This window comes from Gymnoscopelus braueri, assembly GCF_963280865.1.
Source record: "Gymnoscopelus braueri genome assembly, chromosome: 14".
Classification (NCBI taxonomy): Eukaryota; Metazoa; Chordata; class Actinopteri; order Myctophiformes; family Myctophidae; genus Gymnoscopelus; species Gymnoscopelus braueri.
This window is the reverse complement of record NC_137619.1, coordinates 48,343,096-48,369,253: the sequence shown is the minus strand read 5'-3', so window position 1 is coordinate 48,369,253 and position 26,158 is coordinate 48,343,096. Positions and strand designations below refer to the sequence as shown.

Below are 26,158 nucleotides of genomic sequence, written 5' to 3'. Positions count from 1 at the left end.
ACTTACATCAGCTGTGTGTGTGTGTGTATTTCAGTATGACTGAGTATTTCAGTATGACTGATGTTTAGTGTGCGTGCGTATTTCAGTATGGCTGGTGTTTGTGTGTATTTCAGTATAATGGGCGTCTATGTGTTTGTGTATTTCTCAGTATGACTGGTATTCGTGGATTCCCAACGCTCCCTCCACCATGCGCAAGCCCCCTCCTGCCCAGAAGGGGGTAGTAGACGTCCAGTTCATTGTAGACTGCCTGCCGGACCGTGGCCGCTCCTGCTGGCACCTGGGGGCCGTGTGGGCCCTCAGCCAGCACCAGGACAACGAGGTACACACTAAATACTGCACACTGCAATATACAGTACCAGGACAACGAGGTACACACTAAATACTACACACTACTGCACACTGCGATAGACAGTACCAGGACAACGATGTACACACTACATAAATACTGCACACTACACACAGCTGGGGGCCGTGTGGGCCCTCAGTGCCCCTCAGCCAGTTCCTCAGAGCAAAAAGAAGGCTCTGACTAAGGCTGGTGCCAAAAAGTGCCCCTAGTAAAGAATGAACTGAAACGCGTTAGCCCCTAATAAAAAGTGATCAACTGAGCCTTTGTCCCGCATTCTCTTATTTTGGTAACTTAACTTCTAACTAGCTGTTCCTGTGGCTGAGCACCCACCACTGCTCATGAAAGCTTCCAGAGGACGCGCACCTGCAATATCTTCCAGACAGACCAAATTCAAAATCAGCACAACACAGCGATCATGTACTCTGTCACACACACGCCAAGTTTGAAGTCGATCGGTTGGACAGTTCTCGAGTTCGGCGCAAGACAGACACCGATTTTGTGCATTTATAGATAAGATTCACACAGAGGCCTATTTGTTTTACTTCATACCCAGGGGGTATGAATCAAGAGCAGAAGTACAGGTATGATGTACCGTAAAAGGAAAATGGCCTCCATGTTGCCCCGAAATAAGGTCCGTTTGTGGTTTGCCCTTTTCAGCTGTATCTAGGCATGTACCCTGACGAGCACTTCATAGAGAAGCCAGTCAAAGAGGCCATGGAGAGCTTCAGGAGGGAGCTGGCAGACATCGGCAGCGGCATTAAAAAACGCAACGAGGGAAAGAGGCTGTCCTTCTCCTACCTGTCCCCTGACAAGATCGCCAACAGTGTTGCTCTGTGACAGACCATTACTGTCTCTCTGCGTCCTTACATTTCATATTGTCGCCGTTGGGTTGAAACTCCATGAGCATTGCCAATGTGTTAATATATGTAATTGATAAATAAAACATTGTTATTCATACTATAACTGCAATAAATCGTTTTTGTGGCAAGTTATTTTTTTGAGTCGCTCCTCGGTGCGTCGACTCCAGTTGTTACTGATAGTCCATGAGCCAGAGCTCCAAAATTGAGTCATGATTATCAAATGGGTGGGCAAAACCATACCTGTATTAAATTGTTTATATGGTCAATATAAGTAAATAAATATATATGATAACCTTTCCACAGGAGCAGCTTTTTCATATTTATCACATTTTGTTATTTTCACCATACGTACATGACAGGTGAAAAAATGACAACTTACATGAAGACAATGATTTATCGTATTACAAGTTTTCTGAAATTGTATATTTAAATATGCAGATTAGGCATTATATAGGAAAATATGCTCGAATTTGCATAACTTTCCAGAATCAACATTGGCACATTGGACTGCCTGAGTCAACATTCTTATTTCATTTTGTTAACATGTTGGAGTTAAAGGTTTTTAACGAGGGAATATTCAATATGTATCACTCCATAAGAAAATACTGCGAGCAGGCATAAAAAAAAACACATTTTGGAGGCCAAGTTCTATTTTTTTTTTGTTTCTTTTACCTTCGTATACTCAAAGTCAAAATTAACTAATGAGTTCGTTTCATATGACACAGAGTTTGAAGGACCAAATGATCACTTTATCATAGTTATAAATGTATAAGGAGAGTGGGGACCCAGAAGGCAGACGGAGACTGTTGTATTGGTGAACATTTCAGTTTTACTTTTCAAAAAATATAGAGACGGATACAAAGGAGGAGTGTATGACGAGGCCAAGGGAGGGATATGGCAGGAGAAGGTTTGGGTGTTCTGGGACACATCAGAGGCAAAGCACAGTCAGGTCCTCTTTTTTTTAATAGACATTAGGAACATGTTGGTTCTTAGCACATACTTTCAAATTGGATATTTACAAGACTTAATTTCAAATTATTCAATTTGTGTGTGAAATCTTGCATTAAAAAGCCATTTAAGCATATATGGAAGTATTGAATAAGTAAAATAACCTTTCCAATCAATTCCTCATACTTGAATTGTGCATAAAAGTGTACTCCTAGGTCTCTACACAATAATGGCTCAAAAGTTGATAATATATTTGTAACAATTTGCGTGTGATAATATAGGGGTCCACATATTCAATGCATGATAACTACCACTAAGCTACTAGTCTGCAATGGTGTTAGTTCTCAGCACACACTTTCAAAATGGGGATATTTGCTAGCCTTATTTTGAAATTATTATATGTGTGTGAAATATTGCATTAAAAGGCCATTTAAGCATATGGAAGTGTTGAAGAAATAAAATAACCATTCTAAACAATTCCCCATACTTGAACTATGCAGGAAAGTGGGTTCATAGGTCTCTACACAAATAAGGTTCAAAAGTTCATACAATGTGACAATATAGGGGTCCAAATATTCAATGCATGATAACTACCACTAAGCTACTAGTCTGCAACGGTTAACTACCACTAAGCTACTAGTCTGCAATGGTTATCATGCCAAACTAGAGATGTACAGCTAGTCAAAAAATCAAACCTGGATTTGCCCACCCATTTGATAATCATGGCTCAATATACAATTTCAGAAAACTTGTAACACGATAGATCATTGTGTTCATGTAAGTAATCACTTGGGAAGTTTCAATATAACTTTTTATTTTGTAATTTTTTTCACCTGTCCTGTACGTATGGTGAAAATAACAAAATGTATGATAAATATGAAAAAGCTGCTCCTGTGGAAAGGTTATCAAATATTTATTTACTTATATTGACCCTATAATAAACAATTTAATACAGGTACGGTTTTGCCCATTTGATAATCAAATCTTGTCTGGCTCATGGACTATGAATGCTTTTAACCAACACGCGATGCAGGGCACATATTACACCTGTGCTAGTGGCATTACATTGGTTACCCATTGATTGCTGAATTGATTTTAAATGTATTTTAAAAACTTTTAAAGCAATTGGCCCCTTTGCATCTAAAAATAATATTGTCCGCAAAGGACACTGCACTGGGGCTTCAAAAGATTGACTTTACTGCCCTCTAATGGCCATCCACTAAAAGGGAAAACGTAACCTCCTCCACCAGCGTTCCCAAAAGTTCTCACTTCTCTCTCTCTCTCTGTGCGCTCGTGCGTGTGTGTTTGTGTGTGCGTTGGGGGGGGGGGGGGGTCTGTTGAATGCATGGATGAGTGGAATGTGTAGTGTGTGTCTGGGTGTTCAGGGCTGTAAACAAATGAAGTACCTCAAATCCAAAGGGGATTTATGGACCACCCCCGTTTTGCCTTCAGGAACTTGCAGTGGACTGGACACACAACAGAGACAAAAGACAAACTTTCATTTTATTAAATGCTTTACACTTAACAGATATCTAAACCACACTATTTCTTTGACCAGACAACTTTTTGAGTTATGATGAGCTTTAACTGATAATATACATAATAGTCCGTGAGCCAGGGGGGTTGGTCATTACCATCTGAGGGGAATAATGCTCATAGTGATTTTTGTCAAGGTATGCATGTCTAGAGTTAGAAAATATGTGATAGCCTTGCACCAATGGTAGCTTTATGGGTGCTATCATGCATTTTATGTTATAACACTAGGCGAAAATTACATGGGTCAATATATGAAAACATACTATTAACCCCCCCCCAAAAAAATATACAAAAGGTTTTTCAATTGGTTCTGGTACGTCTAGGCATGCTTAAGAACATACAAAAAAATCTAGGAAATTATATTTCTCATAAAGCCATCATTTTCAAGATGGCGTCCAATATGACTGCCAGGAGCTTAAATGGCTTTATGATACTGTTCAACCTAGAAAGGTGGTTTTGGTGTCTAAAACTAGGTCTTAGGGTTCAAGAAATATGGCTGAATCAGTGAAATTACCATCAGTTAATTTTTTATTGCCAAATCAAAGATGGTGTCCATCCCATGGTGATGTTCCATTGTACTAAATTATGTTAAAAACAACAAAATATTGCAGTTGTGTGAGGGAATCTGTGAACTTCGTGAACGTGATTCATATGGGGACCTGGGGGGGGGGGGCATTCATAGGTGTAGAATCTATTTCTAATGTTATATTTTGACTTGCTGGTCAGTCTTTGGCCTATGTGCTAAAGGTCAGGTCAGGTCAAGGTCTCTCTCGCACCTTATCGTCCAACCAGGTGTCCAAGCAGGCAGCAGATATGGTCACTGGTTGACATGTACAGCAGGCCCTATTCACCTCACAATTGACATGGAGCTGTTTGTTGACACCTTGCAGGTATATAAGCTCTATAATGTAATTGTGCATCCCGGTGGGATGCATGTTATACAGTCATTCTTCACACTGAGCGGATCAGCGTGCGTCTACCCTTCGCCGAGAGGCGCGGGTAACCCGCTGAGCCCCGCTCGTGATGGGGATTGGGGATTGAAATTATTCCCCGTGAACGAGGAATTCCCAGTAAGCGCGAGTCACCAGCTCTCGTTGATTAAGTCCCTGCCCTTTGTACACACCGCCCGTCGCTACTACCGATCAGATGGCTTAGTGAGGTCCTCGGACGGGCCCCGCCGGAGTCGGTCACGGCCCCGGCGGAGTGCTCGGAAGACGCCCGAACTTGACTATCTAGAGGAAGTAAAAGTTGTAACAAGGTTTCCGTAGGTGAACCTGCGGAAGGATCATTACTGTTCTGTCCGGCACCCTCGCGCGGGGGTCTGGAATGCCTGAACATGCCACAACGTAAAATAATTAACAAATACAGTCCGAGGGCAATGATTACTGGCCTTTTGTACAGTCATTGCAAATAAAATGCTTGCAACGGGAACTACTTGGTGTGTGGATCTACTCTCAAGTATACACTAAGTGTAGGCTACACCTTTTGATTCAGCACCCATCCTAGTAGGATTGGGATGTGCATGTCTTTGTAATAATTTCCGCAATAAACATCAGCCACAGTTTGATCATTTTGGACACACTTATGGAAGCTTAGAGTAGCAATAATACAAAAACTAAAATGTCTTTAAAAGTATCAGTGGTAAGTTAACATTTTCTTTAATTTTAATGAGCAAGTGAAACATGTTTTTAGAAACAGCTGGAATATGAATTGATAAAATATTTTTTTATTACAAAGATATTGCAAGAAAACAACCACATCTGGTCATTTTGGACTCAGTCATGCATCTAAGGGTTAATGTTGTAAAGTTTTGTAGCTTTATAATTACCACCATTGGATTCCTCGACACTGAAAATGTAGGTTTAGGAGTTAAAATCAATGTTCCAGCTTATTTAGAGGCAGAGATATTAAAAAACGTACATTTTAGGGTGGCCATTTTGTAATACACAGATGTGTATATGGCCGCCATATACACATCTGGGCAAATGGAAACATTGATTTTCTGATTCCTTAGACAATAACCTTTCCAAAAATGTATAGTTTTGCAAATCTTAAAAAAAAATCCAACAACATTTTAAATCAAAGCATAAGGAACCAGACTAAGCGGCCAGAGACACACCGCTCCTCTCCTTGGAGGCTGTCACAGCCTTGACGATGAGCTCCTGGACGCTGGGACCGACCTTCTTGGGTTTTGCGGCTGCCTTCTTCTTGGCTGCTTTGGTTTTGCTATTGATGACATGTAGGCCTACGTTTTGGATCAAATCCAAAATTACATGGAGTAGTGCCAGTCGGAGACAAAAATTGTACCACACAATGAGCAATAGAGGACCAATTATATGAAAATGGGTGATGTGGCTTAAGTAAAATCAGCAATAACGCAATGTCGAAGTACAACAAAGTAATGCATTCAAAATGTTACTTGAGTACAGCTACACTATTACTATACACAGCAATGCATAATATACATACACATTTATTCCCATAGACCCCTAAATAAATAAGTTTTTTTAGATATTCAAAAATATATTAAAGGGGAAAAACACAAGATGGACATGTTTTACAAACGAACAGCAGGACACACACTTGTGCTTGTGCTTACTTGCAAGTGTGAAGGGTAAGGACAAACTCAGAAAGGGATGCTGTTATAAACCTTACCTAGAAGCCATTACAAAAGACAAGGGTGACGGATGAAATCTAGGGTGATTAATTTTATATGCATTAATACTAATGTAATTATTAATTACAGAGTCCACTGTTGTAAGTTGGTCTTTCTAAATGTCTTATTGATTTAAGGTCTCATTAGGTCCATTTCAGCCATTTCAGCCCCAGGTGATGCATTTGAAATATTCTCGAGCTTAGTGAAAATTAACATCTAGAATAGATTATCCATGTTTGTCCCATTGAAATAAATGTTCTATTTTATAAGGGAGACATGAATAGCAGCACCACAACGTTTAAACTGTAACATATGATGTTATATAAACAAATATATAATGATCAGATATAACTTGCACACAGTCAACGTGGATTCCATTTTCACAATTGTTTTAAAATAGCAGTGTAGATAGATAGATAGATAGATAGATAGATAGATAGATAGATAGATAGAGACAGACAGACAGACAGACAGGCAGGCAGGCAGGCAGGCAGGCAGGCAGGCAGGCAGGCAGGCAGGCAGGCAGGCAGGCAGGCAGGCAGGCAGGCAGGCAAGATAGATAGATAGATAGATAGATAGATAGATAGATAGATAGATAGATAGATAGATAGATACTGATAGTAGCAATCTATTGATTGATACTGATAGTAGCAATCTATTGATTGATACTGATAGTAGCAATCTATTGATTGATTGATTTATACTGATAGTAGCAATCTATTGATTGATACTGATAGTAGCAATCTATTGATTGATTGATACTGATAGTAGCAATCTATTGATTGATTGAAACTGATAGTAGCAATCTACTGATTGATTGATATAGTAGCAATCTACTGGACTATGGAACTTGTTTAGTCTGTACATGCATAGAAATCCTCCTACATTGTACTGATACTGTTTTTGTGTTGTTGTCTGAGAAGTCTGTCTTTACTACATCATATCAGCTACTATTTAAATTACTCTACTTGTAACATTTATTTGTCATTAGCAAATAGTATAAATATTTTCTATTGCTGTATATTATGTATATTTTTCACTATTCATGTAGAAGTCTGGAAATTATTTTTTTGTGACTGTGAACCTACTCATGAGATGACCGTGATACTGTGAATGTTGTGAGTGTTTTTCTAAAATAAATGTACACAATAAACAAAAACATGTATTTGTTATGTTCACCGCTTTACCCCCATGACTGGCCTACAATGATTTATAATATGGTATTCTTAAAAAGACATGGTATACATAATGGCGGGAAATAGTTTTTTTTCTCTCTCTGCTTTAAAAAAACATGCCCAATATAACCGTTGGAGATGTTATTGTCATGCAGAAGACAGAATTAAGGGGGTGGGGATGCAGCTTTTTAGGCAACGCCCAGTGCAGAGCAGGCTGCCTGTCTTCCTATACGTCCTCAGAACACACATAAAGAGACATGGCTTCAGTTTCAGCAGTTATATCTTACCCATCAACAACCCAACAGTAACAAAATGTCTGGTCGAGGGAAAGGAGGAAAAGGTCTTGGAAAAGGAGGCGCTAAGCGCCATCGTAAAGTGCTCCGTGATAACATCCAGGGTATCACTAAGCCCGCTATTCGCCGTCTGGCTCGCCGCGGCGGTGTGAAGCGTATCTCCGGTCTGATCTACGAGGAGACCCGTGGTGTTCTCAAGGTTTTCCTGGAGAACGTGATTCGTGACGCCGTCACCTACACCGAGCACGCCAAGAGAAAGACCGTGACCGCCATGGATGTTGTCTATGCTCTGAAGAGACAGGGACGCACTCTGTACGGTTTCGGCGGGTAAATGACTGACAGACTTCTACCAACAACCCAAAGGCTCTTTTAAGAGCCACCCACACTTTCCATACAGAGTTTACTTCTATAATTACATTTAAGTATATATGCGTTTATTGTGTTATTTAAAAAAAATGTCATACAAACACATTGAGGGGGTCATTTATAAACTCTTAAAAACAGCCAAGCTAGCATGTCTCTTCTTCTGTATGTGCGCTGCTCAGAGTCGCCAGTGGGGGGCAGGGTTGGATCAAGGAAAGTAGACTGGTGTGGCCATGATTCAACATGCACATGCCACTTATCAAGACAGTAAAAGTTGAGGGTGTACAACTCTGCACATTGAACTTGTGATCTTCCAGCAAGCTACACAATACATTCCAGGAGGATGAGTAATATAACTCGAATGTAGTTGTTGCAAGACGCTTTATATAGTCAAGATTAAGATAAGGACTGGAGTTAAGATAGGGAAACCAATGTCCATTGGTCCAACATGTTCTATATTGTCTAGTCTAGACACTTTTTGTTGGGGACTAAAACAGTTTGAATTCACACCCACTTGCCAGCATCATGTCATACTCCCTGATTTAGTTTGGAATAGAATGGATTCCCATAACGGGAGTCGAACCCGGCCAGTCTGGGTTCAAACCAGGAATCCTAACCGCTATAGACTGTATATGACCACCAACCAAAGGTTTTTTGATATTTACTGTACAGTTGTAGTTGTTCATCTTTGTTGATTGATGGTTGTTTGTCTACCTTTGTGATGCCATGGGTTCTGTTTTATTGCTACATTTTTAGACTGATTTTGTATGTGTGGTTACGAAAAGGTCCACTGAGTGGCAGTGTTTCCCCATTTTTCTATACATTCAGTCTATATAGTCACGTTGTGGCAATTTCGCGAGAGTTTATATAAACCCAAGATGGCGACAACTAGTTCAAAACGAACCTTTGTTTGAGAATAAATACATTCTAATTCATGTTTAACACACCCCTTGGAAGGCAGAATGAGGTTTGTGAGCTGACCATTTCCTAGTGTGCCAAGAGTGTGTGTGTATTTCCAGTTAAAAATATTGTTTTTTGTTGCTTTAATAACCACTTCAGTGCCAACCATGAGAAATGTATCAGATGTATTATGTTATGGTATATATTATGTCTAGGCATATTTTGTTTACAAAGGTTTCATTTCATGTCTAATGTCGTTTCATTGTGCTAAGACGTCTCATTTAAGGAGTATATTATTTGTTTGTTGTCAAGTTAAGCTTGTATTTTTTGTTTGATTTTATTGTTGACTTAATTGTATTTTGTGATACTATAGACCTGACGTTCATGCATATTTTTATGTCATATTTTTTCTATAGTTTTCACGGTGCTACGAAGAAAATAAACCAGCTTATACTGTATACATTATGCATCGATAGAAAGTGTGTTACAACTGGATTGAAATTGGAGCGTGGAATAGAACTATTGATTCCAATTAAAATGTAGATTTACCCTAAACGTTTATTATACTTCATCCCTAGTCTACATTTTAGCGGGACAAATGGAATGGATGGATGATGCAAGTGTAAGAGGGAACACATTGTGCAGAAACAAAGATGGTGTAAGACACCTCCCTCTGTGGGTGGTCACATAAGCAGTGGCACCAATCATGTGCTGGGAGTAGCACACTTCATTTGCATTGGCCTGGTATAAGTACTGGTGCGACGCCGTTTATCCGTTACTTGTTACTTCAACTCAATAAGATAGAACCATGCCAGAACCCGCTAAGCCAGCGCCCAAGAAGGGCTCCAAGAAAGCCGTCACCAAGACCGCCGCCAAGGGCGGTAAGAAACGCAGGAAGTCCAGGAAGGAGAGCTATGCCATCTACATCTATAAGGTCATGAAGCAGGTTCACCCTGACACCGGTATCTCTTCCAAGGCCATGGGCATCATGAACTCCTTTGTCAACGACATCTTTGAGCGCATCGCCGGTGAAGCCTCCAAACTGGCTAACTACAACAAGCGCCGCACCATCACATCCAGGGAGATTCAGACCGCCGTCCGCCTGCTGCTCCCCGGTGAGCTGGCCAAGCACGCCGTGTCTGAGGGCACCAAGGCTGTCACCAAGTACACCAGCGCCAAGTAAACTGCATAGTCTGCTAAGAAAACAAAGGTCCTTTTAAGGGCCACCCACATTTTCAAGTGAGAGTTGTTCCGAATACTGAGCAAACCCTGGTCATCATTATGTGTTGACATGACCTATACATTGCATCAGAGACGACATGGTAAGGGGCCATAACTAATTAGGATGATGAGTGTATGAAACCTGGCATCTGTAATGCTTACTTAAATACGTCTAGTATTTGTGTGACCAAGTGGCAGCAGAATAGATGTAGAAGCTTATGAAACGAGAAAAGAGTTTTTAACATGCAGGGTCCATTCCAATGTTTGCATGAACACATTTTGGCTGGGACTTCAGACAGAGAAGCTTGTTAAAATGAAGATTGATGGGAACAATATATTGTGAATTTGAGTGTTATCAGATACCTAACAAATACATTCTATATATATAGTAGAAATGTGATTTTTTTTTGTCATACGACAATGCATTAAAAGTATGCTGCAAACATGATCACTGAATCTAACACAAACATATCTACTTTAATTCTCGACTTAAATATAAATCCTATGTACTTGGTTTTGAAGGGATAGTTCATCCCCAAAATGTCTTTAGCCCTTTGCGCTCTAAGCCTCCTGGCATTTTTCTATATATATTTAAACGTTTCACCCAGGGCCGCCTGGGTGAAAACCAGGAATCCGAACCGCTAGACCAGACAATATGGGATTAATAGATTATATGTTCTGCATTGGTAGAAACTGTGTTAAAACTGGAATTTTCAATGGGAGCGTTACATATAATGATTCCATTCAATTATAATTATACCCTGAATGTGGACCCATGTAATAAACTTAATAGAGCATATAGGCGGGAAAACAAATAGCGCAAACAAAGACAGTGCTGCAAAGTAACTGAGTACATGTACTCAAGTACATTTTGTAGTTTTGTTTTTGTTTTTACTTAACTGGAGTATTTTCAATACTTTCTACTCCACTGCATCGCATAGGGAAGTATTGCACTATTACTCCACTACAATTATTTGAAAACTTTAGTTAATAGTTACTTTAGATTGTTATTACAACCCATACATTAATGCTTCATTCCTACATAGCCTACCTTGGCTATTTGAAAAAAGCTGAAATACAAGCTCACAAGGCCTGCACAGAAGTAATGAGCTTGTTGATCTGCTATTTTCAAGTGATTTTTTATACAATTTACACATTTGAAAACTAATGGTACTTTTGGTACTTTATGTAGGCGCATGTTGATGCCAAAACTTTTGTACTTTTAACCAAGTACATTTTTAATACTGTATTTGTACTTGTGTAACAGTATTTATTTTCTACAAGAATGTACTCTTAATATAGAAACAGTGGGTGTCTCTTAAAAGAGCCTTTGTGGGGCCCGTCGTATCCGTGGAGAACGTGCTTAAACTTGTAGATCACTGACAAACCCCAAAACGGCTCTTTTAAGAGTCACCCACTTTTTCTTCAAAAGATTTCCATTTATGAAAACTGTTTTCCATTCATCATAAAGTTATGACTGAAACTATAGCAGTGAAAATGTAGGCTTTAGTAAGTTTAGTATATTAGTTCATGATATTTTAAACGGCGCTGGTGTTCTTATTATTTCTCAAAGGTAAACATGTAATGACTACAATGGTCCGCCCTACTGGGCTATTGGATCAGTGACATGGTTCTCCTCTCCATCTCTAGCCCTTGGTAAACACAAAAGAAAACGAATGATTGATAAAGGAATATAGAGCCCTCTTATTACCATTATTCCCCCTGGTTCTGGTGACTGCTATATAGTTTGTTTTCCCAATTCAAAACTATATATATTTTATATAAAATAAAATCAGTCACCAGGACCATGGATGTGTGTTTTCACTGACTCTAATAGTCTATAACATTCTCAATGTGGTTACGACATCTGCATAGGCATTATAGGGACACAGACAGATGGGTACAACGGGTAATGTGTATAATACGGGTATTGCATAACCAGGGTGGGGCATGATGCATTCCCAACTTTGTTCCCGAGTAGCCGGTCGACGGTCTAATTGACAGGCTTATTACAATGACCAGAGATAGACATTTTGTTTGCAACAGTAGAAAACACTGCATTCACACTATTATTTATTAAAAATGAAAATAAAACAATCCTTGAGGATAACCATGTTGAGCCACACACAGATTGTGTTTTGTAACTAGTGAAAGAGTCAAAGTCCCACGTTGGTACATTAGCATACTAAATGAATCTCTCGCACACACATATTTCTCTCTCTCTCTCTCTCTCTCTCGCTCTCTCTCTCTCTCTCTCTCTCTCTCTCTCTCTCTCTCTCTCTCTCTCTCTCTCTCTCTCTCTACTGTACTTTGATCAGAAAGTGATTAGGTGACATAGGTAATAATAAGGCGAATTACTTTTTCCTAGTCTGCATCTTTTCTTTTTCCTTTATTTATTCAGGGAAGCCCACTGACATTACATTACATTACATTACAGTCATGTAGCAGACGCTTTTATCCAAAGCGACTTACACTAAGTGCATTCAACACAGGTAGGGAACGAAACTACTAATTACCAGAAGTCTTAAGTGCATTCTCTTTTAAAACCAGCAATTATAGAGTATAGCCTCACTAGCGCTAAGGTAAAAGTGCAATATATCAGCTACCTACTTTCTTAAACAGATGAGACAAATAGGAAAATCAAATGAGCAAGAGCTAAAACAAATAAGGACGCCCCGATGATGCAATTGTATATCGTAAAACAAGCCCCTAGCGTTTTTGTGTTATCCTTTTAGCATCATTGTAAAATTGTACTGGTCACTGTACTATTTGCAAACTGTTAATAAAGTAAATATTCAATCAAAATCAGACATATTTGCTCCCAGGTAGCTTTATACCAAAGATATTTACTGAACAGTTCTGTCCCCTGCTGCTATAAAGGTATAGGCCCAATTGATATGGGTACATATTTGCTATGGCAGTCCCATTGTTTTCTGATTAATTAATCATACAACGGGATGCAGCAGAATACATTGCATCATGAAGTTTTAAAATGTGAAGGGTACGTGCTGGCTTGTGTACCAGCATGTCTGTCTCCATAAGCAAGGTACAGACAGCGACAGTTGATTGTACAAGATGAGCTTTATTTTGTTGACTTTAGTTTGATCAGATGTTATTTTGTTGACTTTAGTTTGATCAGATGTTAATTATTCACAGTAATTTATTCGTCCACAAATGAACAAAGCTTTCCACCATTCAATAGTCAATGGGAGTCGCTGCCATCAACTGGAGTGTGTTTACTAAGGTCAGAAAACCTTCTATTTATAACTAAACGGATAATAAAAAAAGAGTATAGTTTATGTTATCCTGTCGTTGGGTATGTCTGCTAAGAGGATTAAGAGGATTGGTGTTAATGTAACATAGTTTAACATCGTTTTAGAAGGAAAATGATGGAGGAATTGTGTTTTGCCCTTTGAAGAGTGAGATGTTGAGCCTATCAATACAAACGAGGGTGTTCTTTGCGTCTCAGATAATGTTCATGACAAAAAGGCACTTATGTGCTAGAAGGTGTGCCCTTTGTTAAATTTCATATTATACACAGTCGTTTATAATATCTTGTTTTTGTTGAGGAGAAAACACAAGTGGCACATTAAGCCTCCTAGAGAAGAGGGGCTGTGTGCGATGAGTCTACATGGTTCTCATGTTGTGTTTAAGGCCAGCCCCTTCACTGTGTTCTCCACCAGTCTAGTCTACCGTACCGAGACTTAACATTAAAACAAGCTACCACCAGAATCATGGCAGAAGTCGCACCAGCTCCAGCTCCGGCCAAGGCCGCCAAGAAGAAGGCAGCTCCCCGACCCAAGAAGACCGGCCCCAGCGTCGCTGAGCTTGTCGTCAAGGCCGTGTCCGCCTCCAAGGAACGGAGCGGTGTGTCCCTGGCTGCGGTCAAGAAAGCTCTGGTTGCCGGCGGCTACGATGTGGAGAAGAACAAGGCCCGCGTCAAGATCGCCGTCAAGAGCCTGGTAGCAAAAGGCACTCTGGTTCAGACCAAAGGCACCGGCGCATCTGGATCTTTCAAGATTAACAAGGAAGCAGTGAAGGCGAAGCCTGCTGTGAAGAAAGCTGTCAAAGCAAAGAAGCCCGCTGTTGTCAAGAAACCCGCCGCGGCTAAAAAGCCAAAGAAGGTGGCAGCAAAGAAGCCTGTGGCCGCCAAGAAATCGCCGAAGAAAGCCAAGAAGCCTGCCGCCAAGAAGGTAGCAGCTAAAAGCCCGAAGAAAGCCACCAAGAGCCCCAAGAAAGTAGCCACGAAGCCTGCAGCAGCCAAGAAAGCCCCAGCCAAGAAGGTTGCCAAACCCAAGGCAGCAAAGAAGGCAGCTCCCAAAAAGAAGTAAACTGTTATAAACCTGTCCCAGCTTTATCCACAAAAGGCTCTTTTAAGAGCCAACCACAACTTTTTACAAGAGTTTTTATTTCCTCATTTTCCCATGTTTGACCATAACCATTGGTAACGTGTTTCGTATATTATAACCCTTACCTAGAAGCCATTACAAAAGACAAGGGAGTCGGAGGAAAGACAAACATAATGTTATTAGTTAAACAAACCAACTAAATCAGAGCCCAGTCTTCAAATAAAATTACATTTTAGGGTGGTAGTCCACTGTTTTAAGTTGGTCTTTCTAAATGTCTTATCGATTCGGTCTCATTAGGTAGCCTATTTTAGGCTCCAAGGTGATGCATTTGAAATAGAGCTCAGTGAAAATGAACATCTATAGATGATCCATGACACGTTTGTCTCATTTAAATAAATGTTCTATTTTATAAGGGAGACAAGAATAGCAGCACCACAAAGTTTAAATATGATATAAACATATAATGATTTTTGCACACAGTCAACGTGGATTCCATTTTCACCATTGTTTTAAAATAGCAGTGTAAATAGATGTATAGATAGATACATACTGTTTTTGTGCCGTTGTCTGAGAAGTCTGTCTTTACTACATCATTTCAGCTACTAATTACTCTACTTGTAACATTTATTTGTCATTAGCAAATAGTATAAATGATATGACTGTATATTCTCTATTGCTGTATATTATGTATATCTTTCAATATTCATGTTGAAGTCTGGATATCATTTTTTTTGTATTTATTTTTTACTGTGAACCTACTCATGACCATGATGATAATGTGAATGTTGTGAGTGTTTTTATTTTGAAAAACAAACTGCATAGTCTGCTAAGAAAACACAAAGATCCTTTTAAGGACCACCCACATTTTCAAGTGAGAGTTGATCCGAATACAAAGCAAATGTAAACTATTTTTCCTGTCATTACTGTCATTCAGACATCATGTCATGACATGACCTACACATTGCATCAGAGATGACCTACAAAGTAAGGGAGCAGGAGTAAGGTGTATATGAAACCTGGCACCTGATGCTACTTTTAGTAATTGTTATATAACGTGACCTTTTTCATCTACAGTGTGCAAAATGGAGGAGCAGAATGGAGGCATATGAAATTCTGCTTTTGGCTGAGACTTCAGAAGCTTGTTAAAATGAAGATGATGGGAACAATATATTGTGAATGGAGTGTTAATTATCAGACTTAGATTGTCCGTGCGCCATTGTTGTGTCTAGAAATGGGCATGCCGAGTATGCTGGCACCTTTATTTAGTATTAGCATATACACGTTTCCTCCACCCCCCCTCCCCTCGAGGGCATTAGAATGGAGTATGGACTCTTTATGTTGAAATAGTGGGTGGCTCTTAAAAGAGCCTTTGTGTTTTTTTTCGAAAGAAGCTGATTTATTTCTTGGCGGCTTTCTCGGTCTTCTTGGGGAGCAGAACAGCCTGGATGTTGGGCAGCACACCGCCCTGAGCGATGGTCACTCCACCCAGCAGTCTGTTGAGCTCCTCGTCGTTGCGGACGGCCAGCTGGAGATGACGGGGAATGATACGAGACTTCTTGTTGTCACGAGCAGCGTTTCCAGCCAGCTCCAGGATCTCAGCGGTCAGATACTCGAGAACAGCCGCCAGATAGACCGGGGCTCCAGCACCAACTCTCTGGGCATAGTTGCCTTTACGCAGCAGCCTATGGACACGGCCCACGGGGAACTGGAGCCCGGCACGAGATGAGCGGGTCTTAGCCTTCGCCCTGGACTTTCCTCCGGTCTTACCTCTTCCACTCATGATTTAGCTATATTTCTAGAGTTTAATAACAAAGATATGTGCTGGGGAACAGTGACAGTGCATTTTATATCTCAACTTAGTACTGTCTGTGAGCGCCCCACCAATCATAAATGTGAATGAGAGCGTGGGGTGAGTGTGGACTGGAGTTCCCCTCCAATCACTACTAGTGGCGTGTACGGTTCCTCCCAGAGAAGGAGGTTCCTGACCACTGACCAATCAGAGAATTACTTCTTCTCAGCGTCTATAACTTTCAGTTTATCCAGTGTGATTTTCAAAGTGCATGATCAGAGACGACTTAGTAAATGGTCGCGTAAATAAAGGACAGTTACTACAAACTTAGTATTATAAAGCAACTAGGATAGCAGAACTGAAACATTAAACCTGGTATGTTTATAATAGTGCTACTTAAATAAAATAAAATACAATTTATTCTGCCATTATAGTCCTATAACCAATAATTCACATGTGTGTGTTTTTTTTAAAGTGAAAAGTGGGTGAAATACTAGAAACACGGGGTTGACGGGAACAGGGGAAACGGGTTCAGATATAGCCTAGGGCAGGCTATGTAAAATAATCGTAATATGAGTCGTGTAAAATATATGATGCATGGAGAATGAGGCCATGTCAGTTAAATAGCAGAAGATAACAGATGCTAAGGTGTGTGGCATACCGTAGAGAGAGAACTCACTAATAACATCTGATTTGATTGTGTGGACATTTATGTTACTCCCTGTCAACTAACATTCCTTCATGGTGTGTATTTAATAATACTGCTATTTATTTTCAGACTGTGACAGTACAATGTTCTTCACTACTCTACCACTAGAGGTCGCATCCTGCTTATGGAAAACCTCGGCTTGCACATCTGTATGCGTTCAAATCATTGTGTTTATACTTACTATTATGATCATCTAATTCCCATAATGTTGTTTATTATTCAACACCTTCTACCCAACTCTAGTCTGAGCACAATTACGCGAGATAATCACAATTATTTTACACAATCGTGGGATTAGACATCTTTTGCTGCATTTCACTAGCCTGGTTCCAGCCGAATCTGCCTTTGCAAAATCGCATCGCACTTTAGCCCTCGGCAGATTAGGTCTGGCCCCCCTCCATAGAGATTCCAATTCTCTCCCTCCGCAGTGGTGTGGAGCCAACCAGGGCCCAGTATCCAAATGTGGGCGGGCTTATCACCTTATTTGGAGCAATGACGTACAAGGAAGCACTGCTCTGATTAGTTCGTGAACAAGGAAGCACTGCTCTGATTGGTTTAGGTCTAACCAATAGAGTCCGTTTGGATCTTTTTGTAACCGCCCCTTGGAAAAAAATCTATCGTTGATAGGGACCAGACTAATATCCACGCAGTATGTCGTGTGATATTGTCTGGCCACGCGAGGCTAGCATTTCACCTGTATTTGAGAGAGAGAGAGAGAGAGAGAGAGAGAGAGAGAGAGAGAGAGAGAGAGAGAGAGAGAAAGACAGACAGACAGACAGACAGACAGACAGACAGACAGAGAGACAGACAGAGAGACAGACAGAGAGACAGAGAGACAGACAGAGAGACAGACAGACAGACAGACAGACAGACAGACAGACAGACAGACAGACAGACAGACAGACAGACAGACAGACAGACAGACAGCGAACACGACTTAGCAACATTTCAAGTTTCAATTCAGTTGTCCAATGTGTGGCCCTACACTTACTTTATCAAAGTCAGTATGGACCTCTGAAAGGACATGCTGTGCTCTAGAAGTAAAAGAGACATAACATAAAGTAGTAACATAAATCATTGGTTCTCACAGTGGGGTCCGGGGACCCTACAGGGTTCCTTGAGGAGGTTCCAGGGGGTCCCTAGCGATTTCTTTTTCATATAGCATCAAAATCAGTTTAACCACTTCAACCATATTGTAGGCTATACTTTATCTATCGACTATTTGAAAATAGCCAATCTACAAGCTCACAACACATCACATTGTGATGCGTTGCAGACGCAGATCTGTCTGTCAGACAGGCTGTGTTCATGAACCCGGTTGCCTGGTGTTAAAAGCTGTCACACAGGCTGCTGTTCCAGACCTTGAGGCCGTGGCTGCTATTGTCATTCCCATAGAACATTAATGTAGGAGCAACTTGTCATTCTCCTCAGTGCAACATGCATACAGTAAACACAGACAAGACATCTAAAAAAATCTCAATGTAAATATATACTCTATATGCCCTACAGTATATAGAGCGAGAGAGGGGGGGGGGGGTAAAGTATCTGCTGCTATTCCATCCATCAGTTTCATCCAATCAGGAGAGAGAACCCCACATAAATCATGCATAAGATTCAGTTTTATTGCGTAACAGTTCCAATTGTTTTCCTGTCCCATCACTTCCAATTTGACTTGTTTATCATGTATGAATTATATCTCCTGATTGAATCAAATTGGTATCCTGTCCTGAAATGTTTTTTCTGTTTACTAAAGAGTGGGACAAATGGGGAGACCCCTGTTACTGAACAAACACTCTATAATAGCAATGATTACTATCATCGCCCAAATAATTCCACAACTGTCACTTCACACAACAGTGGACGTTTCATCCAAACTGTCGGTTTGTGAACAAACAGACCCCGTGTCTCTGTTCTGAGAGATGAGGGTCTTCATAACCTGACACATCAGCTTCTGGAGGTGCCTCCTGAACTTCTTCTCCACAAAAACATACAGGATGGGGTTGGGACAGCTGTGAGAGTAAGCGACGGCCTCTGTGACTTGTAGAGTAAATTTGATTGAAGTAATTCCAATGCTTTGAAGAACGATGCGACGTTATATGGCACCCAGCAGCAGAAAAACACAAGTACAACAACGCCAACCATGCAGATGGCCTGTTCCGTGGATGATTGGTTCGAGGGGATCGCCTGTTCCGTGGATGATTGGTTCGAGGGGATCGCCTGTTCCATTGATGATTGGCTGGAGAGGATGGCCTGTTCCGTGGATGATTGGCTGGACAGGAGCCTCCTAACGATGCGTGCGTAGCAGAAACCCATGATGGCCATCGGAATCAGTAAGCCAAGAATATTCATTTTGAAAAGGCCGAAGATGCTCCAGAGTGATAGTGCCTGTTGTGTGTCGCGGTGCCATTCTCATGATGTCCGGTGTATAAGGGAGCACAGAACAAAACTGTTTCATTACTTGACCTTGGGACCTCTTGTACCTGAAGAAAACCTACATCTGGAAAAGAGGCGAGGATTCCAGCAACCCATATAACAGCAGCTACAGCCATTCCAACGGAGCATGTTCGTGTTCTCAGAGCGTAAACCACGTGCACTATAGCCAGTTAGCGATCAACGCTCATCACCGTGATGAAAAACATCCCACAGTAAAAGCCAATGTGGTAAGCACCTAGGACCACCTTGCACATAGCATCCCCAAACAGCCACTGGTCCCGGGCTTGGTGGGCTAGGAAGGGAAGGGAGCACACTAGGAGAAGGTCAGCAAAGGCCAGGTTGAGGAGGCACACATCAATCATGGTGCGGAGCTTCTCCCTAAATATGATGACCCAGAAGACCAGCACAATCCCTGGAAGACCCACAATGAAGAACAGAGAATAGAGCACTGGGGGAAAGTATGAACCATGACGTCCATACTCACATCTCCCAAAGTCTTCATCAGGGTAATCTTCATATTAGTAGTCATCATTAGGGTCTACAGAGATGTCTCCACTAAAGGATTAGAAAATAGGAATTAGATGCATTTTTATTAAATGTTATGAATTTTAATGAAGGGCTTCAGTAGGCCTATATTAGGTCTGTTTCTGAAATAAACCAATTTACAGTAGCCTAAGACTAGCCTGGTTCCAGACCATAGACCCCGCCCACTCTCTGAGTGGACTGAAGCTTCAAGCTTCAGTCTGATAATCAGGCTAGCTAGCTTAAGACAGGCAGACAGCATCACTATTAGCTGTGTAGGAAATGTGAAGGATTGTGACATAAGTTTCTATCTGCAAAATACTCCTTACATACCCCTTAAATTATGAATAATGATGTTGCAGCACAAACCCATAAAGATGATTTATGTCGCTGTCATATAGCTTTACAAGTACAGTACAAACTCATGTTAAAGACATAACGTACATACTCTTACCCATGTGTGTCAATGTGTGATGAAATGTCACTGACAAGGGTGGTTGTGGCTGCGGTCGTCGATCTGGAAGATATTCAAAAATCACATGAGTATTTTCAGAAGACAAATAATGCCTGCAATGTGCTGTAAGTGATATTCCTTGATTAAAAACTAAAACAAAAATTGGAAGAAAGTTAAAGCACTATATTCTCTCTCTCTCTCTCTCTCTCTCTCTCTCTCTCTCTCTCTCTCTCTCTCTCTCTCTCTCTCTCTCTCTCTCTCTCTCTCTCTCTCTCAGTTCAATTCAAATGAGCTTTATTGGCATGAGAAAACATGTTTACATTGGCAAAGCAAAAGTGGAACAAAACAATCAAATGTATGTACAATTAAATATAAATGGGAATAAATATAAGTGTAAACAGAGCTGTGTTACATTGCAACTTAGAGGGAAGACCATCTTACAAAACTATGAAAATTGTAAATTTTCTGTCAGAAATAGTTGTACATCCATAGAGGAAAGGTTAGCTTGGTATACACTTTTGAACAGTTGACAGCAGTAATTCAATGCTTTGCATTCACTCGGTATAAAACCTCAGCAAAAAATAGCAGCAATTTATTCAAATGTAATTAAAGGCAGTTGCTCTAGTCTGTTGATTTGTACATTATTTCTACGTGCCGAGGTCATTTGGTGTAAACTCTCTCTCAGATACAATTCATTCATTTTCATGTATTCATATGCCTATATTTACTTTAAATGCAGGCATATTTAACCCCCCCCCCCCAGCACATTCTAATAGCAGATGGGCCACTAAGGGGGGGGGGGGGGGGTTAAGAGAGGTGAAGTTGAGAGGTGATCCATTGAGGATGGTATTTCGGGAACTCCTTGCCTTGGTTCCTCATAAAAGTATAGAGGTCCTCTATACTTTTATGAGGAGCCAAGGCAGGGCGAGGGGACCGTGTTTTTTTGATTACTTTTTCATTTCCCCCCCCCCCCCCCCAAAAATAATATAAAAAATAAATTAAAAAGGTTCTCAAAAAAACATGGCCCCTTGAGTATTAGGAGGGCAGGGTGAGTGACCAAAACCAAGGATGGGTGTTTTTGATGAATCTAACATGTTAAAAATGTAGTTTTAAGTTATAATGGGTTTGCATAGGAAGGGGGCGTGTCTGATAAAATGAATATCAAATATCTAAATACTGAATCAAGCAACTTAAAAACGGTCTGGGGGGGCTCACAAAAGCCTGAGTAGACGATACAATTACCCAAAGTTTTTTTAAAGTGAAATATCCCTTTAATAACTTTTAATTATGTATGTTTATGTCTGAAAGTCTAAAAGATACATAAGGCCCAGAACATTGTAAATGGATAATATAACCAATGTTGGAAATAAATGATTGCATCAGTGTCTTGAATTGACAAGGATATTAGGGGAAACATGAACAGCATTAATGTAATATGAAGTAGAGGAGTTGACTAGCGCAGTGTGGGTGTGCGTGTGCATGCGCGTGCGTGTGTGTGTGTGCGCGTGTGCGTGTGTGTGTGTGTGTGTGTGTGTGTGTGTGTGTGTGTGTGTGTGTGTGTGTGTGTGTGTGTGTGTGTGTGTGTGTGCGCGTGCGTGCGTGCGCGCGTGTTTGTGCACACACTTGTGTGCGCTTTTTGGCAACGCCCACACAGCTCGCTTTGCCTGTCTTCCTGTACGTCCTCAGAACACAGAAGGGCTAGTTCACCCCCAAAATGACCTTTGGGCTTTATGCCCCCTGGCATTTTTCCTTTATATATTTTAATGTTTTTTTTATGTTTCATACAAATGTGATAAATCAAATGATGAAAATTATAATTATACCCTGAATGTGGACCCATGTAATACACTTTGTCCCTCTCATTTTTAGAGGGACAATAGAGCATATAGGAGGGAAAACAAAGACAGTGCTGCAAAGTAATGGAGTACATGTACTCAAGTAAATTTTTTAGGTATTTTTACGTAACTGGAGTATTTTCAATACTCATACTCCACTACATCTCAGAGGGAAATATTGCACTATTACTCCACTACAATTATTTGAAATATTTAGTTACTAGTTACTTTATAGCTTTTGATTGTTATTACAAAACATACATTAATGTTTCAGCCCTATAGCCTACTCTGGCTATTTGAAGAAAAAGAAAAAAATACAAGCTCACAACGCCTGCTCAGAAGTTATGAGCTTGTAGATCTGCTATATAAGGATTTTTTAAATACATTTTACACATTTGAAAACTTTTACTTTTACTTTTGGTACTTTAAGTAGGCACATGTTGATGCCAAACTTTTGTACTTTTAATCAAGTACATTTTTAATACTGGACTTGTACTAACAGATTTGTAAATAAGATTATTTATTTTCTACATTGCAGTATTGATACTTTTAATTAATTAAAACATTTGAGTACTTCTTCCATCACTGAACAAAGACACCTCCTTGTGGCAGAATCACCCAATCATGTGGTGGGAGTAGCACACCACATTTGCATGGGGTTGGTATAAATACTGGTGCAACACCGGCTGCAAATTACATCGTCTTTGATCCCTTCACAAGGATTGAGAAAATGCCCGAAGTTGCGAAACCAGCGCCCAAGAAGGGCTCCAAGAAAGCCGTCACCAAGACTGCTACGAAGGGCGGCAAGAAGCGTAGAAAGTCCAGGAAGGAGAGCTATGCCATCTATGTGTACAAGGTCTTGAAGCAGGTTCACCCTGACACCGGTATTTCTTCCAAGGCCATGGGTATCATGAACTCCTTTGTCAACGACATCTTTGAGCGTATCGCGGGTGAAGCCGCCAAACTGGCTAACTACAACAAGCGCCGCACTATCACATCCAGGGAGATTCAGACCGCCGTCCGCCTTCTGCTCCCAGGTGAGCTGGCCAAGCACGCCGTGTCTGAGGGCACCAAGGCTGTCACCAAGTACACCAGCTCCAAATAAACTTCCTAGTCTTCATAAACACAACGGTCCTTTTAAGGGCCACCCATCTTTTCAAGAAAGAGTTGATCCGCATTTATCACCAGCCAATTATTTTTTGAATCAAAAGTATTTTAATAATTGAGTTTGAAATTGACATTTTAACATGGGCACCCTATAGAGATGCATGTGTAGCCCCCACAGTCATAGTAGCCAGAACCGGCGTGCAAAAGACCTGCCAATCGGGCTCAGCCCTATTGGCATGACTGGTAACACGTCGGACTGGCGAGTGGGAGCCTCGGGTTCAATCCCAGCTCACTGCACTTCACTACAATCTGGCGTAGTCGGCAGGACGAGGAGCGTAATATCCTTGCGTGAGGAACATGAGGGACGTCGTGCACGGTGGTCCGCGGCGTGAAGTGCGAAGCGCGAGGACGCGCTCCAAAGATCAGGGGGGTGATTGTAGCCCCCACAGTCATAGTAGCCAGAACCGGCGTGCAAAAGACCTGCCAATCGGGCTCAGCCCTATTGGCATGACTGGTAACACGTCGGACTGGCGAGTGGGAGCCTCGGGTTTAATCCCAGCTCACTGCACTTCACTACACATGTATATATACTTTATTTTCTAACGCTATTGAACTGTTATGATAACTTCTGTTTTGTTTGTCAGGTAATTGTGACAATGAAGCATCAACCAAAAAAAATACCCTGACTCAATTTATTTTGATGCCAGAGTAATACCTTAAAGATTATTAATGTTGGCTGGCCTGGATGTCGATTTACTCAGCAATCGTATGCATAGGCAAAAGGAAGATGGGATTGGGATGATGGCATCATTTTACTTCATACTTTTTAATTAAAACTTAGTATGTAGTATAGTCAGAGCTACTAGCAGACAGACCCCTTTCACAGCAGTCATTTTGACAGCTGAACACAACTGAAAATGGCATTAATTTCCATATAGGTCATTTAGGTAGGCCTATATACTGTGTGGTGTGTTGTGTTTATCAATTTTACATTGTGTAGAGCAGTATGCCAAATGTTTTGTAAATGGCATCATTGGAAAAGTGGAGCTTGCTCTCAACTGGCCATCTTTGAATAAATATAAATAATAAATGTAAGTGTGAAATTAACTGAAACATGTCAGGTTTTTCATAATTATTCACAAAACAAGAGCGTAGCAGAGCCAGATAAATGACCAATGTCCTCTCATAAGTGTCCATGCCACATGGCAGGCCAACAGCAGCACTGTGTTAGCAGACACTGAAAAGTTTTACATTTAAAACAAAACGCTTTGCTACAGACGACCTGTTTTACTTTTATTCCAAAGCCAGACATCTCAGCTTGCTCTGCAGCAAATAGGGAACTGTGTGTTCTATATTAAAACTATTTTAAAAGACAAATTACAGAGGAAAGCTGGCAAACTACTCCTCATGTAATGCAGTATAAGTGAGGTTTTAAACATCTCCAAACAAAACGCAGGAGTATTCAGCGCTCCACATGATTTAATTATGAAGTGAAACGTGCCTGCTATCTGTTCCATTTGTTATTTGACTTCAATATATTTCTCCGTCTGTATTTTATTTGGTTTTAGTTGGAGAGAAAACACAAGTGTCTCAGTATTCTGCAGCACAGAGCGCTGACCTAGTGGGTTGAGTCTACATGGTTCTCACATGTCCTTTAAATTCCACCCCTCCTTCTCCAACACCACCAGTCTGCTCAGACCTAGTTCAGTGCATCTGAAATACGAGCCAGAAAAGAATGGCAGAAGTCGCCCCAGCTCCAGCTGTAGCCTCCCCAGCCAAAGCAGCCAAGAAGAAGGCCGCCGCCAAACCCAAGAAGGTTGTTCCCAGCGTCCAGGAGCTCATCGTCAAGGCTGTGAGCTCTTCCAAGGAAAGGAGCGGTGTGTCTTTGGCCGCGCTCAAGAAGGCTCTAACTGCCGGCGGATACGACGTGGTGAAGAATAACATCCGTGTCAAGACCGCTGTGAAGAAACTGGTAGCAAAGGGAACCCTGCTTCAGACCAAGGGTACCGGTGCTGCCGGATCCTTCAAGCTCAACAAGAAGGCTGAAGAGAAGGCAAAGAAACCCGCTAAGAAGGCAGTCAAACCCAAGAAGGCAGCAGCCAAGAAACCCGTCGCTGCAAAAAAATCTCCCAAGAAGGCAGCAGCCAAGACGCCCGCAGCCGCTAAGAAATCTCCCAAGAAGGCAAAGAAGCCTGCAGCTGCAAAGAAACCAGTAGCCAAGAGCCCCAAGAAGGCGACCAAGAGCCCCAAGAAAGTGAAGAAGCCCGCTGCCGCCAAGAAAGCACCAGCAAAGAAGGCAGCAAAGCCCAAGGCGGCGAAACCCAAGAAGGCAGCCGCTAAGAAGAAGTAAACATCCACATAACAGCCTGTTTACCCCACAAAGGCTCTTTTAAGAGCCACCCACAACTTCATTAAAGGAAAGTTCCTTAGTGTATCTGCAGTGAGAACTATGTCAATGAATGGTTTGAGTCCCTTAATGTATAGATTATCAGGTGAGAAACCTGACAATAGTTATAATCGGAAACTGAGCCATGTGAATCTGCACACCACAATCCCCATGTATGAAGTGCATATAAATGACCATTAGTGGCGTTGTCCTAACAACGACAGAAGGCAGTAATGCTCCTCGTGCAAATCCCATCAGCAATGTATATAAAAACAC

The 26,158-nt window shown here is 41.1% G+C and overlaps 6 protein-coding genes and 1 pseudogene across 7 annotated transcripts in view; 5 read left to right on the top strand and 2 right to left on the bottom strand.

Moving 5' to 3' along the window:
- The window catches only part of LOC308100678 (polyunsaturated fatty acid 5-lipoxygenase-like), a gene marked incomplete at its 3' end in the record, with an annotated part of 97,893 nt that extends 96,710 nt beyond the window's left edge, over positions 1-1,183 (top strand). Inside the window, exons 14-15 of the mRNA XM_080449744.1 lie at positions 149-319; positions 1,004-1,183. Of these exons, the coding sequence (XP_080305870.1) occupies positions 149-319; positions 1,004-1,183 (351 nt within the window). The remainder of the gene's footprint in view (positions 1-148; positions 320-1,003) is intronic.
- Positions 1,184-7,833: 6,650 nt separating this feature from the next.
- LOC308100955 (histone H4) lies at positions 7,834-8,145 on the top strand (the record flags this gene model as incomplete). The annotated part of the gene is made up of 1 exon (XM_080450160.1): positions 7,834-8,145. The coding sequence occupies one exon, from the start codon at positions 7,834-7,836 to the stop codon at positions 8,143-8,145; it is 312 nt and encodes a 103-aa protein (XP_080306286.1).
- Positions 8,146-9,885: 1,740 nt separating this feature from the next.
- LOC308100951 (histone H2B-like) lies at positions 9,886-10,260 on the top strand (the record flags this gene model as incomplete). Its single annotated transcript, XM_080450156.1, has 1 exon — positions 9,886-10,260. The coding sequence occupies one exon, from the start codon at positions 9,886-9,888 to the stop codon at positions 10,258-10,260; it is 375 nt and encodes a 124-aa protein (XP_080306282.1).
- A 3,772-nt stretch (positions 10,261-14,032) lies between these two features.
- LOC308100931 (uncharacterized protein) lies at positions 14,033-25,846 on the top strand (the record flags this gene model as incomplete). The annotated part of the gene is made up of 2 exons (XM_080450135.1): positions 14,033-14,536; positions 25,658-25,846. The coding sequence occupies 2 exons, from the start codon at positions 14,033-14,035 to the stop codon at positions 25,844-25,846; spliced, it is 693 nt and encodes a 230-aa protein (XP_080306261.1).
- On the bottom strand, positions 16,044-16,427 carry LOC308100946 (histone H2A-like; the record flags this gene model as incomplete). The annotated part of the gene is made up of 1 exon (XM_080450151.1): positions 16,044-16,427. The coding sequence occupies one exon, from the start codon at positions 16,425-16,427 to the stop codon at positions 16,044-16,046; it is 384 nt and encodes a 127-aa protein (XP_080306277.1).
- Positions 18,992-20,558, bottom strand: LOC308100002 (C-C chemokine receptor type 8-like; annotated as a pseudogene). The gene is made up of 3 exons: positions 20,555-20,558; positions 19,285-20,089; positions 18,992-19,120 (listed from the first exon to the last, which is right to left on the bottom strand). The product of its transcript is annotated as a C-C chemokine receptor type 8-like (transcript).
- LOC308100949 (histone H2B-like) lies at positions 23,120-23,494 on the top strand (the record flags this gene model as incomplete). The annotated part of the gene is made up of 1 exon (XM_080450154.1): positions 23,120-23,494. One exon carries the CDS (start codon positions 23,120-23,122, stop codon positions 23,492-23,494), a length of 375 nt encoding a protein of 124 aa, XP_080306280.1.
- Positions 25,847-26,158: the final 312 nt, after the last annotated feature.